At 38.1% G+C, this 17,917-nt stretch overlaps 1 protein-coding gene across 5 annotated transcripts in view; it reads left to right on the top strand.

The window, feature by feature from the left end:
- LOC106488590 (ST13 Hsp70 interacting protein) overlaps positions 1-17,917 on the top strand; it is a 58,403-nt gene that overhangs the window by 7,740 nt on the left and 32,746 nt on the right. For all 5 annotated transcript variants that reach the window (XM_067310367.1, XM_067310362.1, XM_067310378.1 and 2 more), the window contains 10 exons: positions 2,173-2,230; positions 3,519-3,588; positions 3,697-3,767; positions 4,281-4,347; positions 5,056-5,140; positions 8,002-8,112; positions 10,193-10,295; positions 12,506-12,622; positions 13,365-13,428; positions 14,583-14,683. In XM_067310367.1, the coding sequence (XP_067166468.1) occupies positions 2,174-2,230; positions 3,519-3,588; positions 3,697-3,767; positions 4,281-4,347; positions 5,056-5,140; positions 8,002-8,112; positions 10,193-10,295; positions 12,506-12,622; positions 13,365-13,428; positions 14,583-14,683 (846 nt within the window). In that variant the 5' untranslated portion in view covers position 2,173. The remainder of the gene's footprint in view (positions 1-2,172; positions 2,231-3,518; positions 3,589-3,696; positions 3,768-4,280; positions 4,348-5,055; positions 5,141-8,001; positions 8,113-10,192; positions 10,296-12,505; positions 12,623-13,364; positions 13,429-14,582; positions 14,684-17,917) is intronic.

The raw sequence follows: 17,917 nt of genomic DNA, 5'->3' as shown, positions 1-17,917 counted from the left end.
ATAACCGGATAGTAAAAATATTTTTAAGGGCTGGGAATAAAACTGTGTTTGTGAAAGCAGTTTGTGCAGTTTGGCAGTTTGTGAAATACCGTATTCGGAAGTGCATAAATGCTAGTTAAACACCTCTCATAGACTGTTTTAACAATACTTTAATAAAGCCCTAGGTGGGCGGTTTGGGGAGGCGAAGAGGGCGGAAGAGACTAATCAAATTGTTCCAGCCTTGAGATGTTTCAAGGTTTCAGGCTTAAAAACAGCTGATAGTGAGACTAGTAATTTGGAATTGCTCTGGAATTTTAATTCTGCATTTTTAGCTTGAGCTGTTCTCAAATACATGGCTGGAAGATAGGAATCAAATTTTGACCTTTTTTGAATTAGAGGGTTCTCAGTCTTTTTCTGATAGACATAGTAAGTGAGCCAGGCTTTGAAAAAGTCTTGTTATTTAAAAAGAATGTTACAGTATTTTTCAACGAGCATTAGATGGATAGATGTATCTTAATTTCTGAGCATTGTGCTAACCTGAATAATAGCTGTTAATGCTTCTAAAATCCTCGAATAATTACAGTTCTTGTTGGATGGGCAGAAGAACAGATGTTCCTATGTTCACCTACTCTTGTCCCTGTAATGCCATTCGTTTAGTTGTTACGTCTGACTTTTCTTGAACTGCTTGTTAGAATGAAAACTCTTGAATTTATATTACTGTATTATATGCCTATTGTCAGCCTGCGAGGGTAAAAAATTAGGAGAAATAGTTACTACCTATATTGTATTTTTTGCCTAGTTCTATAATGATTTAATCAAAATGCAGTTGTTCTATCCTTAAACTATAGCATGGATTAAGCAATGTCAACATATCAGTGGCACGTGTAGATTTTTGTAATTACAAAAAAATGCATCTTCTGAAGTTATTTAGGGTGTGTTTCCCTGACAGCTTATCCTGATGTAAATTAAAGGTAGTGTAGTGCTGCTCTGCTGCCCTTGGTTGCAGCATCCTTTTTCCCCTTTTGTGGTGCCAGGTCCTGTCAATCCTGCCACCCCCCCACCCCTCCCCCCCGCCACAAGTTTTCAGCCAGTTTAGGGCCTGACTGTGAGGTGCTGCTGGTGTCAGGAGAGAGGAAAGAGAGGGGAGAGTGGGACTGCAGCAGCCTGGCTTAAGTTGCTATGAGATTTCTTCCTTAGGGTTTAGTTTCGTGTTGCACAAATGCTAGCATTGCTGAAAGCAGGTAGTCCTGCTCCCCTCCAGGTTTTCTTGCCTGTTTGCCCACTTCTTTCTCCTCCCCCCTGCATCATGTCTAACCGGTTGTGTGGTCCCCAAATGAGTTGGTTCAGCCTGAGCTGATAAAAACAAATATGCATATATTTTTTTCCATGTGGAGTTTACATGGGCAAAACAATTGAAAACTACCAGTAGATGAGAATGCAGGGCACAGGATGGATGGGGGTGGTCATCTTTGTGGCAGCCTGCCATTAGATATGATTAGATGTTAAATGAAACGGAGCTAGAGAGTTTAGCCTGTGCTTATTTCTGGCTGCTGACCAAAGTCCATATAATACAGAAGTTTATCCTGTATTGAAGGAATGCTGTCTGTACAAAGAATGCTTCTTAACTTGTAGCTAAGTAAAGGCATAAATATTGCAATACACAAAAGGAATGAAATTGTTTTCATAGGCAGCAATTATTTTTAATTGTATAACTGTTTTATACAAGAAAAATACAAGGATAATTGGCCATTTTTAGTCATTTAGGTTTCTCTTAATTTATTGGACACATGCTCCAAACTAATGAGAAATAATTGCTTTTTTCTAGTATTGAAATAAAAGAATGACATCTAGTTTTGATTTGAAACAAAAGTTCTGTTTTAAAGGAAAAATCAATTTCAGCCAAAGAGGCAGCTTTTATTTGGAGAAAGGATGGGTGGGAGATGTGTATGAGCACAAGTTACAGTGGAGTTCCAGGTGAAAGAGCCAACAGACCCAGCGTGCATTATGTCACTTTGAGACAAGCATGGTGGATGCGTGATTCTGTTACTGTTTTTACAATGAATTGGATCATTATGTTTTCTGCCACAACAGAAACCTGAGATTGTCAGCAGGATTTGAATTTCTAAAGGACATGACCGTGTTTTGGTAATCTTTTTCTTCCCCCCCCCCCCCCCCCCCCATTTTGCTGAAAAGCATGGGAGGCACAATACCACCTGCTCCAGCCAATGCCTCTGCAGAAGAGACAAGTAAGGTGAGACATGGAAAATTTATCATTGAAAACTAATGTTTGGACTTTATGCAAAAATGTTGGAGAGGGAGGAGAGAAACAAAAATTGCTGTCAGTTTTCGTTCAAATAGGGTGGGTGAATATGCTAGGGTAAGTGAGTACTAGATTGTGACAGTCCAAAGACAGAAGCCTGCCCATTTTATGTTGTGGATGGAGACTTGTTATAGATTGCTTGCTAGTGTGGTTCAAGTGTTACCATGCTTCATTTCCCTAATTCTGAATGTCTGATGCTCTGTGCAATGCAAGTGCTGAAGAAAAAGTCTTAATTTTTATGTACTTGCTCTCTGTATGTACACCTTTTCTGTAGTCATTAGTAGCTCAAATTATAATCTGTGCACGACAAGAAATACTAGCCAGCATGACAGGTAATGAAGTGAACAGTTAACTGTTAGCTTTTTAGGCCGGTATTGCGGAGAACATAGTTTTTGAAATGTGGGTTGGATGTTTTTTGTTTTTTAAAGGAGGATAATAAAATGGGCTTGTAGATATTTATGACAGATTTTCCCAAGCTTGAAATTGTTTTGAAAAAAAGGAAAAAATTTCTTGTTTGGGGTTTAACAAGACAGTGGATGCTGCAATTACTGGCTAGTAAGAACTGTTTAAGGAATTGTGTGTATAGGGGGTATAAATTGTTATACTCTGACTATAAGGACAAACAGTTTGTGATAAAGGAGGCTGTGTTAAGTGAGGAGATTCAGAGGAGAGTGGTAACATGGTTAGAAATTGGTAGGAAAACATTTGAAGAAGCATTCTAAGCAAGTGGCACAAGATATCTGGCCTTGACAAATGGAGACAATATTGTAATCTTTGAGACCTGCTCATTGCTCACTGCTAAAGGACCCTAGCTTAATAGTATTAGACTGAGAGAATTTTTGATGCAGAGAATGTGTCAGGGAGGGTAGGAAGATTAGAAGGGCTAGTTAGGACTCATTACAAGACTGGTTTTGAATTGGGTATTACTTGGATCATTTTATTTTGGTCATTAAATTACACAGTTTGAAGGACAGGCTTTACCAGCAATTGAAGTTCACACATCAAGGTTTGGGCTCTAAATTATTTGCGTGTTTGACAGACTTAAGCTGGGGGGGAGGGAATGAGGTTTGTGTCTTAAATAAAACTATTTAGAGCAATAGATTGCATAGAGCAATTGTCTGCTTTGAAGATTTATGTTGGATTTTCTGATGCCTTATAAAGGTGGGAATAGAGTATCAGTCAGAAATAATGTATGCTTACAAATATGTTTCTCTTTCAGGGCAAAGCAGAGGAACAGCCAGAGGAACCAGTTAAATCACCTGAGCCAGAAAGTGAAGAGAGTGACTTAGGTGTGGAAGATAAATGCTGTTACCGCAGTACACCAATTTGAACATGATTCTGAAAGTTCTCTCTCTGTTTGCAGATGGAGCTTAATTTTGCTTTTCATTTTTCCCTAGAAATTGACAACGAGGGTGTGATTGAACCAGACAATGACGACCCTCAAGAAATGGGAGATGAAAATGTAGAGGTAAGCACAGTACTTTCAGTGGCTGTGGCAGTAGGGAAGAGAGGGAGAGGTTTTGAACCGAGTCAAGAATAGTAATTGGGGCTGGGGGAAGGAGAGGGGGAGTAAGACTACATGATCTAGATAGATAGCCAGTCATTGCTTTGCCTCTTTTTCTCCTGAATAGAAAAACTACTAGCCTAAAACTGATATTTTTCCTTATGAATCCATTGAAGAGTTCCGTGGGGAAAAATCAGGTCAGAAAACACCACAAAAAATTATCAAAACATCTGAGAAAACTAGATGTATAGAAATCTGGCATTATTCAACTACCTTTTGAGGTTTTTTTAGCTCAAAATAGTGGTGACTTATGCCTTCAAGGTGAAAGCAAAAAATTACATTTTTCTGAACTACAATTTCAATACAAATTAAAAAATTATTCTGGAGTCAGAAAACTGGAGCTCCCTTCTTTGACATTGTCTCAGCTTGGTATTTCTGGCCTGGACTCTATAGCTTTGGGGTTTGTTTGTTTGTTAGGTCACTGAAGAGATGATGGATCAAGCTAATGAGAAGAAGATGGAGGCTATAAATGCACTGAGTGAAGGTCGTAAATTGTTTTCCAGTACATATTAAAGAACATAATGTTGTTTTGTGCTTTTTTTTTTTTCTTTTTAAAGTAAAAATCTTGGACCTTTTTGAATGCTTTCAAGCAGGAGAAAGCCCACTTCTTAACTACTCAGGAAAAATTTTTTGTTACCAGAATGTGATGTTTCTGTTGTATTTCAGAGAAAAGGTAGCTGTTTAACAAGAAGTGCTTAGCAATGTTGTGTTGGATAGCGAAAGCTAGCTAGAACATGAAAGCTCTTTTTAAGTGCTGTCTTCCTGATGTGGCTGTAGTTGAAGGTAGAGGGGGAATCATTGCAGCATCTTAATTATAAACCAACCAGCTTTTCTTTGAATTTTGAATACTGTGCCCGTTATGGGACTTCTCTACATATTATGGTTGGTGTTTTTAATGGTTTGTCTTAACTCGATAAAAAGCTGTGTAAAGAGGTGGCTTCCTGCTTGACTGGGTGCAAAGTCAAACGCTCAGATTTAACTAGAAAAAGTCGTTTTCTTCCAGGCAGTAATTTTGGAGTTTGTGTTTGCATTTCAGTAATAGATAATTTAGAAGAAAAAATTTGAATTTGCTTATGTTGATAATGTCCCGTTTAAGAAGTGTCTAAGGGCATAACACCCTGCAAGGTTGGTTTGGCAATAGGATTTAATTTCACTGTGTAATAACTGAAACTTTACTGGTATGCATGTTCAGGTGAACTTCAGAGGGCTGTCGACTTGTTCACCGAAGCCATCAAGCTGAATCCTTGTTTGGCCATCCTGTACGCCAAGAGGGCGAGGTGAGTCATTATAAACTAGTGATTTATGTTTCTGTCTGCTCTGTTATTGCCCATAAAGAGCCAAAACATACTAGAAAATTGTACATTTAAATCAGATTAGGGAAAGAGGAAAGTGCACTTAATTACATATAAAAGGAATTGTATGAACTAGATTTGCTGAAGCAGCCATCTAAGAATCTTAATTGTTGAGGTATAGAATGATGTTCTAAAATACATTGTAATAATTAATGCCTCTTGGTGTGTTGAATTAGAAAGATACTAAATAATAAACACTTGAAACACCTAAAGATCCTTCTAGGATTAAGATAATGATTGAAGTCATGTCCAGTCTAGATAAGAAGCTAATTGTGGATCATGTGAATTCTCTCCCTGTTGTATATGCTAAATAAATTTTCACTGTGAAACACTTGTTTCTGTTCAACAGCCTTACATAGGAACAGGATATACCTATTCTCAACCCATTAAACACCCACCTTACTGCTGATTAAAGCTACCAGACTGCAGATAATGCTTTAGGAACATACTGTCGGATTTGATGTATGGTGGCCCTAGCTGCATAATACACAAACATTTATCTCCCTAATTCTTGAAGCAGGCAGGCAAGTGGTAGACAAACCAATGGGCTGTTGAAGCCCAAGATCCCGCAGATTTTTTTTTTTTTTTTCCAAACACAAAACAAACTGTTGATCATGCATGTTTGATAGCTGTGTGGATCTTCTCCATAGTAAGATAAAATCCAAAGAAATGTTGAGCTTTTGTTGAGTTTCATGTGTACTCAATCATACTGGATTAATTAGTATCTGTTAACTCTTTGGTTCTACTACATCTTACTGATACAGGCCTGGCTCTTTTTTCCTTTCCATATCAAAGTTTTTGCATGTAACCCTTTCTGTACCTTATAATAACTCTTTTTTTGGGCTGTCATAGTGTGTTTTTGTTTGTTTGTTTTTAACCTCTCGTAGTGCTATATGTTCTCATGAACAGGATGTTTTAGCAAAGAGAAGTAAGAGCATCAGGAGAGGTTGAAAAAAGTCTCAATTTCATACTATATATTTTTGCTCATTTCTACACTGTAGGTTTTACAACTTGTCTATTGTAACAGCAGTACTGATCAAGTGCTGAGAGTAATCCTCCTCTCCCTGGTGGACTTGATTTAAAATTCTTTTAATGTCCTGAGACAGCCAGCAGCTTTGGAACATCCCTCATTGGTGAGGTATAATTCTGGGACAGCTTCCTGATGTGTTGTTCTCCTTGTTTATTTCTAGAAGAAAAGGTGTGAATTTATGCTTGCTTAAGTAGCCTTAATGATGAAATAACTTAAAGGTAGTCTAATTGCTGATAAATTTCTTTCAAGTGGATTTAGAAGGACAGAAGTTCTAACTTGGAGTATCTTGGATCTTGTGGATTTTGAAATTTGAGTACTTTGTCAATTCAGGAATGTTTTTTTAGTGTTTCCTGCAGAGGTTTTTGTTCAGCATGTGATGATTGTGCCAAATACCTGAACATCTTAAGCATTTTTCCCTAATAGTTAATTGGATTTGCTCAAACATTGTAAAACTTGCAATTACTTCCCTTAACTGAGAAGGGAACAGGGCTACCTTCTGTAAACCTTGATGACACGACTGCTATCAGGCATTTGCTTTTGAAAACAGCAATTAAGAACAAAAATAGTGCTTTACATAGAACATGAAGATTGTAGCTAATCATTAGTTCACAAACAGCCCCTTAAAATTGTGATAGGCTGTGGCTTCTCTTCCTAACAATGTGTAGTAGCAAAGCCGGTTTGACTACTCGTAGTCTCAAACCTAAATTAAGCCTTTGTGTGCTCAATACCTCTCTCTTGCTTTTTGTGTTGTTTGATCATGAATCTTTAAAGGTTCTTTATAGACTCCAGTTGTATCTTTTTCTTCATACATTGTCTGTTCCAGACTATAGGGTCCTAGCCTGTTTCCCTGTATGGGCAGGTTCTGTGCTGTAGTTGAGGTTTTGTTGCTTTTCTTGAGACGCTTCTCAGTTCTACTACCCCCTTCTTTGAGATGAAGGGATGGGACAGGACCAAAATTTCACACAGTATTCAAGCTGAGGCCCATTGTGGATTTATACAGTGGCACGATTGTGTTATATTTTAGTTTCTTTCTTGATTGCTAATCTTTGATTTATGCATGTTGACTTCTGTGTATTGAGCTTAAGGAGCAGGCTGCAAGATCGGGGGAAAAGATATCATGGAAGTTCAAGGAATGGCGGGGTGAGTGGGGGAGAAGCATTAGAAGGAAAGCACTAAATAGGCCATGAGACTTCAGGGTGAGCAGCTTAAAGAGAGAAATTCGGTTTTGTGGCTTATCGGACTAGATGATTAAGCAGTTGCTCTTGTTCTCTACAGACAAAACCGACATGCTCTTGTAGTTCCTGATGGTTCTAACCATTGACCCTTGTAGCATGTATGAAAACTCGTGCTTGATTTCTCCTTTTAGTTGTTTTAAAGACTTTGTAATATGGAATGCATAATATTATCTATATTTTGTTTAGCTGGTTCATCACTATTTGTTAGAGACTGCATAGACCATGAAATTGAACTCTCTTTTGCGTTTATTTATCCTCTCCTAATGCACCAAAGTTGTTCTTGCTGGTGAGGCTTGACTCATAACAGTGAACACCTGGACTTCTGGCTAATGAGTCACCTACCATGGGCAAAAACTGTAAATTTCAGTAACGCATTGCTTATTGCAACAAAATTTTCTTGAATTCAACTCTTCAAATGCATCTTTGTAGCTCGCTTGCTTGTTAGTCGTCTAAAATTATTTCCAGCTTAAGTTAGTAACTTGGTATTTGAATATATACAATAAATGTTCTCATTCCCACAGTGTTTTTGTGAAACTACAGAAGCCAAATGCTGCCATTAGAGACTGTGACAGAGCTATCAAGATTAATCCTGACTCAGCACAGACCTACAAATGGAGGGGAAAAGCACATAGGTGATAAACTGCAACTGTACTTCATATCCTCTTCACTTACTTGTGGGGAACAATTTTATTTATGCCTTCTGTCCTTCTATATTTTTCTGTGATAGGTGGTTTGTCTATCTCTTACCTAAGAGCCATAGTCATGAGCCAAGAAAACATTAAGTGTATGTATTGGTGAATTACAAGAAAGAAAGGAGGATGATTTGGGAATAATCCTTCTGTCACTGCCTTTTTTTCATAAACCATCTTCTCAAGGCTTATTGCTATTCTGTATAGCATCTTCTAACTGTTTGCTAAAGGTTATGAGATCTAGGACTGTGGGGTTTATTTGTTTGGGCATCTTTTGTTTTTTAGTTTAGTTTTTATTCTAATTTTAAACATTGCTCAGCTGCCCATATTCCATAGAATCCTAGAGCACTTAAGTAGTAAATTCAACTGCCTATGTATTTAGGGAACCATGTGTTTCAATTGGAGAGTAGTAGTAAGCAAACAGGGTAATTACCTAAAATGGAATTAGGCCAGTGTACCTCCTCCAACTCTACTTACTTTAAAGTTTTTTCTACAATGTCAATAAATCAGCCAAAAATAATATGATGATGCTTCTTCCAGACAGTAAAAGTGGAAGGAGTGAGCGTTAATAGAACTTAAAAAAAAAAAAAAAAAAAAAACTTTAAGCAGTGTTCAGTGAGTAGTTTATTAATGTCTACAATTTTAATATATGGCATGGAACATAAGAGCGAGAAGACTAGAGCATAGTTTGGTTTAACAGCTTTATCTGTAAGCGATTCTGTGATTCAAAGCACTTTTGCTGAGGTTGGAAGGGACCTCTGGAGATCATCTAGTCCAGCCCCCCTGCTCAAGCAGGGTCACCTAGAGCACATTGCACAGGATCGCATCCAGGCAGCGTTTTGAATATCTCCAGAGAAGGAGACTCCACCACCTCTCGGGGCAACCTGTTCCAGTGCTCTGTCACCCTCACAGTGAAAAAGTTTTTCCTCATGTTCAGATGGAAGTGTCTGTGTTTCAGTTTGTGCCCGTTGCCTCGCGTCCTGTCGCTCGGCGCCACTGAAAAGAGTCTGGCTCCATCCTCTTGACACCCTCCCTTCAGATACTTGTACACATTGATAAGATCTCCTCTCAGCCTTCTCTTCTCCAGGCTGAACAGGCCCAGCTCTCTGTCTTTCCTCATAAGAGAGATGCTCCAGTCCCCTAATCATCTTTGTAGCCCTTCTCTGGACTTGCTCCAGTAGTGCCACATCCCTCTTGTACTGGGGAACCCAGAACTGGACGCAGTACTCCAGATGTGGCCTCAGCAGGGCTGAGTAGAGGGGGAGAATCACCTCCCTCGACCTGCTGGCAACACCCTTCCTGATGCACCCCAGGATACCATTGGCCTTCTTGGCCACAAGTGCACACTGCTGCCTCATGCTTAACTTGGTGCCCATTGACCCATTGGCAATACCTCATTTGCTTAAATTTTTAGTTATCACAAGTTTGTCTAAATGAATAGTTAAATAGTGCTGTACAGTAGCTTTTGGGACCCCTTCAACTAAGACATGATGCATTCCTAGCTAGCTAGGATGTTTCAGTGCTGAATAAATAGGGTCCACTTAAGCGTGGTTTAGCAGTGGCCTAGACTCGCACAGAACACTCTGTACAAGAAGTGTTCATGTAACAGGGTTCAGCAGAGGAATATTACTATTTTTAAAATACAGTTTTAAGTGGTTCAGAGAGTATTTATCAGTTTGCTTCATGTGTTTAGGATAGGGTACCTTCTCTTTTAACAGCTCCATTATAGCAAAGAATTGCAGTAGTTGACTTGGGATTTTTTTTCCTCATTTTTGACTTCAAGCAAAGGTTATTGTAAGGTATGAAGCAAGCAAGTATCCTCTAATGGCTTTATAGTCTATAAGTTACAGAAAATGCCATAATTATTGGTTAGACTTGCACTTAAGTAAGCCCATATAGCTGCAGGTAAAAATATCATTGCATGCCACATGGTTGTAAATACTTTGAAGAACAGCAAGAATTCAGTTTGCCTTTTTTTTTTTTTCTCCTTCCCTTCTAAATGTTGGTGTCTTCTCAATTCCAGACTTCTGGGTCACTGGGAGGAGGCTGCACATGATCTTGCATTGGCTTGTAAATTGGATTATGATGAAGATGCTAGTGCGATGCTGAAGGAGGTGCAACCAAGGGTAAGTGGGGAGGGGTGAAGCAGGTCCCTTGTTTGTTTGAAAGGCATTGCTGCCTTCAGTTCTTCCAGTATGCATTGTCTTGTGGGAATGTGAAATTGTTCATATGTCATCTGACACTTCAAACTGAGTTTATAAATACTTCATGTCTTAAATCACAGCTGTTTATGGCTATGTGTAGAGAAATTGGGTCTCTGGGGCTCAATGTGTAACTAAATTATTAAATAATATGTTAGTCTTTAAATCTTAATAGAAAAATCCCAAGTGATTGGAGTTAGGCTGGCATTTTATAACCTTGACTGAAAACATCAGAACAGCAAGAGAGCCCTTAGATAATGGACTCCCCTCTCCTCCCCCCACAGTATTTCTGAATCGGTATCAAAGCTTCATCCTAAACATGATATACAAAGGAAGTGTTCTTTACTGTGATTCAGTAGCCCACCACATGAGGGCAGCATAATCTGTGTGAAACTGGTTTTCAGTTCAAGTGTTTGACCCCAGCATTGTTCTAAGGAAGAACTTTTGTGTAACAAAGGCTAAGATTGTTGATAGTAGAGTTTTTTTTTCCAGCTCTTTCACATATTCCATTGAAGCAGTTCACTGACCACTTTGCAACTATTGCATAAACATTCCTGTATCTAATAGCTTTAGCTTTTAGTTTTCCTACCATGTCTTTATAGAAGATATTCTCTGTAAAACAATAATTCAACCCATCTTAAACAGTTTCCAATATGGAAGACTTAATTTGTATCTGTGATAAAACCAATTGGGTCATAGGCCTCAAACTTCTTTAAGAGGTTTACTTGATTCTTGGCTGAAGTGGAACTTCTTGTTTCCCAGCTGATCTGCCTGTGCACAGAAGGAGCAGAGTATGGCTATTATATATTGATATGTACTTGCCAACTGTGCAGGAATATATGTATGCAGCTTGAGGGGAAAGAGGTTTCATGGGTGATCTTTAATAGAAGTGAGAATAATATGTTCACTTAATCTGTTTGCTTCCAGCTTTTGTAGCACTCCCTAATCTGTAGCACTTGCAGCTGAAAGTCTTAAGTTAAAAATTCTATAAATGTTTAGTTCATTTTGAGAAATACTTAGATACTATGAAAGTTAAAACTTCGGAGACTCTTAAGTTTCATTCATAAAAATGCTTATCTCTCTCTTATTGAGCCATTTCATGGCCAGAAGCTTTTTTGAACGTTAGATTCCAATGACATGTACTGTTTTCAGGATCAATCAGTTCTACTGTCTGCAACTTACTTTCTCTGGGAAAAGTTCTAGAATCATGTGGTATGAAATGAATATCTGCCAGCTAAAATGAGTTGTATCAAAACTTTACTACTTATAAAAATCACTTCTTTTAAAGGGTATTCTGAAAGGATAGAAGAGTAGCCATATGTAAGAGAGGTTTCTAGCCATGACTTGTACTAACAGGGTAGCCATCATCTATGATGTTGTCCATTAGAGCTCAGCAATTTGTGAAATCATGAACTGTTTTTTGCAATACCATATAAGCGTATATTCTGGTTTCAGGAGAGCAGTGCTGCAGTTAGTATTCTATTAAGGATATGAGCTGAGTGAGAAGCCTTAGGGAGATGACTGTTAACTGGCCTCCTCCACTGGGGCTGCTGAGTCAGTACATTTGAGAAAAAGGTAATGGTAGTAATTAAACTTTCTCCCCACCTGCCCTATCTTACTTTGGTTCAGGTATTCTTCCTAGGTCTGCTTGAGCCTAGCTGTATGTGCTACAGCACATTTGGAACAACACTAACCCTATCTAAAAAGGGGAGGGGAAAAATTATTTTTCCTGTTATTGTGCCAGTGAAAATTCCCTGTTCCAGTAGCAGTTGCTGGTATTAGCCCTGGAGGAATTAGTATTTCAATGTATAAACAGGAAGGTATGTGGAAGTTTAACATGCTTAAGTTCTAATTATGGTGTAAGTACTCGAGCTCTATAGGGAGAAAAAACATGCTAGAATGCATTTTCTGATGAACCCAAGTAGGGCCTGGTAGACCTAAGTGACTGTGATTGGGTTAGAGAGTAAATTGCAGATGCTTCCTAAAACAAAGAGGTTCTAAAGATGTGAAATCATAAATCTTATTTTTAAGAGTTGATAAAAACAGATTGTTAACATATTTCAATATTAAATATAACTAAGCTTATGTGTGGTATACTAGAAATGGACATGAAATCTGATATCATATTGTAACAGGCTCAGAAAATTGCAGAACATCGCCGAAAATATGAGCGGAAGCGTGAAGAAAAGGAAGTCAAGGAAAGAATGGAGAGAGTGAAGAAGGCGCGAGAAGAGCATGAGAGAGCACAAAGGGTGAATATTTAGACTTTAATATTTCTTAATCAGTTGGAAAGTGCCACAGTTATTTTGGTTAAAATGAATTGCACATATGAAAATCATTTTCATTTTACATCTTTAAATTTTAGAGAGTTGATTTCTGTCTGGGTTACTTTACCAATAATGAAATCTGAAGAAGAGGATCTTATACTGCTTCTGCTTCTTATGACAAAAATAGACTCTGGGTCTCTACTAATCCTGTACTTTAAGAATTCAGTTATTTTATAACTGTATCAGAAAAGCTTTCACTTAAAGTGCTTGTTTCCCTCAGAGTGTGTATGTGGGGTGTTAAAATTGGGGTAGTCCTTTGTTTTTCTTCCTCACATCCTGACACGCTGTTTGCTAGCTTTTTTTCATGCTTTACTGATACTTTTTTACAAGTTATGTGGCGGGGTGGGAGTTGACTTTAAATTTTTTAAGGCTAACAGGCTAGAACAAATTGAATAGTTTATACTCAGTAAAAACACGCTCAACTTACCTACTATTATTTTAGTATGTTTTTTTCCAGATATCACTGTCTGTTTGTTGTCTGTAGTTTTGTATGTAGTCAAGTGCTTCTTGTTTATTGCCTTAGCCTACATGCCTGAAACAGTCTCAGCTATCTTTTTCCTCCCCAAATCAACTGAACAGTAGAAAACAGGCTGCAGTTCTATTGCTTTCTGTGGAAAAAGGCTGCAATTCTGTTACTTTCTCTGGAATGATGTGCTTTTGTCTACAGGAGGAAGAAGCAAGACGACAGGCAGGAGGAGCTCAGTTTGGTGGTTTCCCAGGTGGCTTCCCAGGTATTTCATTTTTAAGCACTGCTAGCTGAGGTGGAGGTGACTGGTCTTCCCATAAGGAGCTGGCCTTTTTTATTATCACCACAATCTATACACAAGGCTGAGAGAAAAATGTGTAAAGCTTAGAGCTTTTCTACAGGTGGCTCTTTTTACGTAGTAGCGGGAAGTGGGATGGGATTTTTTTCTCTTAAATGTGATTCATGCTGAATTCAGTAATGATGATCAATGGAATGAAAGGATTCAGGTCTGAGAAAACAAAGATGCAGTGTTTGCTTAATAATGCATGATGAAAAATTTATATAAAAATGTTTTCTAAATTACCCAGGATGGCTTGAACTGTTTCTGCTTAAGAACAATAGTATTAAAGTAGAAAACTTGGATTGAATGTTAAGGAAATCTGTGCTGTTTAGCAAGCTATGTTGAACAGAATAGTTCCTCAAAGGAGGTGGTGCAGTCAACCCTATAAAAAAGCTGTAACCGCTATTCTTCAGAGAACTGTTCTTGAACAGTTTCATTGAAAGCAAGGCCTTCCATGATATTCTTGATTCTCTCTAACTTACTGTACCTAAAAATAAGTGCTAGTGCTCTTGAAGACTGAGACATAGGTGGGGTAAGCTGGGTGCATGTTCCAACAAAATCAGTTTGTCAAGAGAAGCAAATGGAGAGAAACTATATTCACCCTGCTCAGCACAACCTGAGTATATGCTGATTAAATATTCAAAACTGGAACCTTAAGCATTTTGCTTTAGAGTTGTTTTGGTTTCCCCCTTTGGTACCGTTTTTCAAACCTAAAATTCCTCCCAATGTGGAACGTGCCTGAGACATACTACTGATCTGCTTTTTCCCCAAGTTGTTCACCCCATGCAGCTGGTTTGTTAAGTTAACCAGAAAATAACTATCTCTATGCAAAGTGCTAGAATCTGACACTTGTTATAAGCCTCTCCGCAGATTAAAAATACAGATTAAATGAGATGCAGACCTTCATTGAAAGAGCAGGTGAAACCCCTGCTTTCCATTTAGTGGAGCAGCCGTAGCCTTGTGGAAGATATTCCTTTATCACACCTCTAAAGCCATATGTCTTGCTCTCTCTGCATGAGCTCATGGTTAGATGAATTAAACCTTTTCCATTGTGTATTCTTGCTGTCTTGGATTTGCAGGTGGATTTCCTGGGGCTATGCCTGGAGGTATGCCAGGAATGGCAGGTATGCCAGGTCTCAGTGAGATTCTCAGTGACCCAGAAGTCCTTGCGGCCATGCAGGTGAGGATTTGATAAAATCAAAGCTAAGTGTTGAGAATGAGGGAAAAACGGTGCCCATGAGCTAAGGGAAGGAAGGAAGATGTGACCTTTTTGACAGCAACAGAGTGCTTGCTTATTTCTGTTGTGAAATTCTCTCCTTGTGTGTGGCACCAGACTGTCTGAAATCAATGCTAGCTATTTTTCAAATTGACAGGACCTTAATTAAAGGTTCCCCCCCAACACTGTACTTGCATACAATAGAGTCCTTGAGCTTTTTGGCATGTTGAGTCTGTTGGGTGGTGTCTTCTACAGAGTATTAATTGACTTGCTGCTTTTTGAATGCGCAGAAATTGTAGTGAGATAATTAGGCAGAAACGAAGAATGAGAGTTAATATTATTGCAGCACAATATAATACAATTGTGTTGACATGAGAATTGCCTCTCTTTAGAGAACTGAGTGCTTGATTTTTGCCAAAGGCAAACTAGTGTTGTATTATTTCCACATTTAGTATTTTCAAAATTCATGTTCAGAAAGCTCACTCCCCTGGTGGGCTTGATTAATTGTTGAATTTGCTCAGTGTTGTAACTAGTTTTACACAAGAACAGTATTCCAGCAGTTTACAGTGGAGCATATCTGACAACATCAGTTTTATAGACAGGTGGGCCAGACAAAATCTGAGCTATGTAGTTATATTTACATACTAATATGGTCAAGTATAAAAGTGTCTTGTCACTTTTTCTGGATTCCTCTGGTTAAACTAGTTTCGTGATATTCCAAGGTCATCGAATAGATGTGTTGCATATACAGTTATGATCCCCTTCTAAATAAAAGTGTAGCAAGGGACCATTACTTGATATGCCCTCAAATTGTGAAAAATGCAACATTTTCCATATAAAAGTACCTGACTTTTCTTAATGTTTGCTGGTATTTGGAAATAACGCCTTTACTTAGGCTGCTACATTCTGTAATGGTCACTTTAATCCAAACCATCCAAAAAAAAAAAAGGGAACTTGTATTCATTACCTGGCTAACTTAAACTGTAATATAGGAGTTTGAAATGACAGTTGCTGAAAACAGTTCTTTGAAGTGCAGTTAAATGTTAAGTGCTTGCAAAATGCCTTTGAGCTGCATTGCATGCTGATATGTACACCAAAATACTGTAGTACTCTGTTGCAAGATCATGTGGTGATGGTATTTTCTTAACCTTTTGATGAAGTCTCGGGTCTCTTGTTGACCTCTTTTTGTCCAAACTTTAAACCTAGCCATAATCTATTCAGCATGTCACCTATATTTGCACTACCTTCTTTTCCTAAAATGTCCAACTGACTATAGTCTGGTATTCTGTATCAGAGTGTAAGCTCTGACCTTAAAAGGCATTAGTAGTTGTTGCTGCTTGGCTTGCTTCTGCTCTGTGCGACTACAGAATATATTGAAGGAAAATGGTAGCTGGCGGCTGTTAGCACAGAGGTTAACTGTGAGGTGTTACAGAAAAGTGTGAAGACACCGATTCACACAAGTCTCTCCCAAATAGTTAATCTTAAGGCATTATTTTAACTGACACTTGTGTGGAGTCCCTTCACAGTGAGGGAGTTACTGCTGAAACTGGAGTTATGTTGAGAGTAAAGGCCTTTTTCCCAGTCTCTAGTCAGCTAGTAGACTATCGTCTGCTCATCTTTGAGGCTTCTCCATGAGCTAACATTGAAATATGCCCAAGTTTGTTACAAACCTGGTAAACCTTAAAACTGTGCATGCCTGAACATGGACTAAATTAAAGTGGTTTCGCTGTTGCCTTTAGCTTGTCACCTGCAGAAGCAGGCTACCTATGGATAAATTGATAAAAGTTGCTGCTTATCATTGGCATATAGATAAGAATCTCTGCAAACTGGTATAAAAGCTTCCTCTTGACAAAAATTTTTCATTCCATTATCTGAAGATTTTGTCATCTTCAGGGTACATATTTTTTTCTTTGTCAAATCATGGCTGATGCTAGTCTTTTATGTGCAAAAGACTCAAAAGTGGTAAACCTGTTGGTATATTTCTTTTCAAGGCTTCTTAGCAGTAGTAGCTGTAATCTTTTGTGATAACTTCTAATGCATCTTATTTTAGCCAGCCTCTCCCTAACTGTTTTAGTCTCAGAAGAATTTGCTGAGATCAGTATCTTTGGGGGAGAGGGTAATATTTCTCTTATTTCACTATTCTGGCTGTCTGGAGGATTCTGTAATACTTTATCTAGCATGTGCAACTGCTTTCTCTGGATATGACATGACATTTGTGTTTTGGAGAGCACTCATGGGTTAAATATAAATCCTTTTCAACAGGAGTGACACATAAGATGACCATATGGATTACTTATTTGCCATGTAGTCACATGTTGGATGCAGGCTTCCACAGAAATGCATACATTAGAAAAAAGAATAGTGATAACTATTTTCTCTTAAAAGTATTTTTCATCCTTTGCAACTAAAGACTAGAGCATTAGAAAACTCTGAATGTTTGACTAATACTGTTTATAGAATGGTCCCATTTCCCTGTTAAATGTTGATATTTCAGTAGATTAACTGTTATGGTAGCCTTAAAAATCTCAAATTTTATTCTGAAAGTATTGTTCATGAGTCAGAAACCTTGATTATATGTGTATCAGTTATAGTTTAAATTTTTTATAAACAAAGTTTACGGTTGAGGACTTTCAGGAAAAGTTACACAAGTACAGAATAACTTACTTGCAGTCCATTCATAAGGAGTAAAACATCTAGCATGGAATTGGAGACTTAACATTAAATTTAGGTGTGCTTTGACACTTAAGATCCAGTGACTGAGCTTATTCTGCTTTGTATTCTGAATTCATGTATAGGTGGAAACACAGATTTAGCAAAATGACTCTTTATAGTTATAGGCCCAGTTTTGAAAGCAGAAATTTGAGAGGTTTGGATTTGTGGAAGTTTTCTTTTTTCTTTGCACAGGAATCCTGTAAAGTGGCGAAGATAAATCTAGTGCCTACTTTCTGAACTTCAGCATTCTAATTTTCATAGACTTTGCAGATTCCCCTTTGTGGGGGAGCAAAACCACTTGTAAATGCTTCTAACAAAAGATAAGACTTGAGTCTTTCATTCCCAACATGTATATAACATGACTAAATCATAAGGGTGATTTCAGTGGAGTACACCTACCAAACGCAGTCTTGGATTAGACTTGTTAAACAGCTTTTGGCTGTGTCTGATGCTAGAATAGATACAGGGTGGTGTTGTAGCGCAGAC

The sequence above is a fragment of the Apteryx mantelli genome, chromosome 1 (assembly GCF_036417845.1).
Source record: "Apteryx mantelli isolate bAptMan1 chromosome 1, bAptMan1.hap1, whole genome shotgun sequence".
Classification (NCBI taxonomy): domain Eukaryota; kingdom Metazoa; phylum Chordata; class Aves; order Apterygiformes; family Apterygidae; genus Apteryx; species Apteryx mantelli.
The sequence above is the reverse complement of the archived record's forward strand: the minus strand, read 5'-3'. Positions and strand labels throughout refer to the sequence as shown.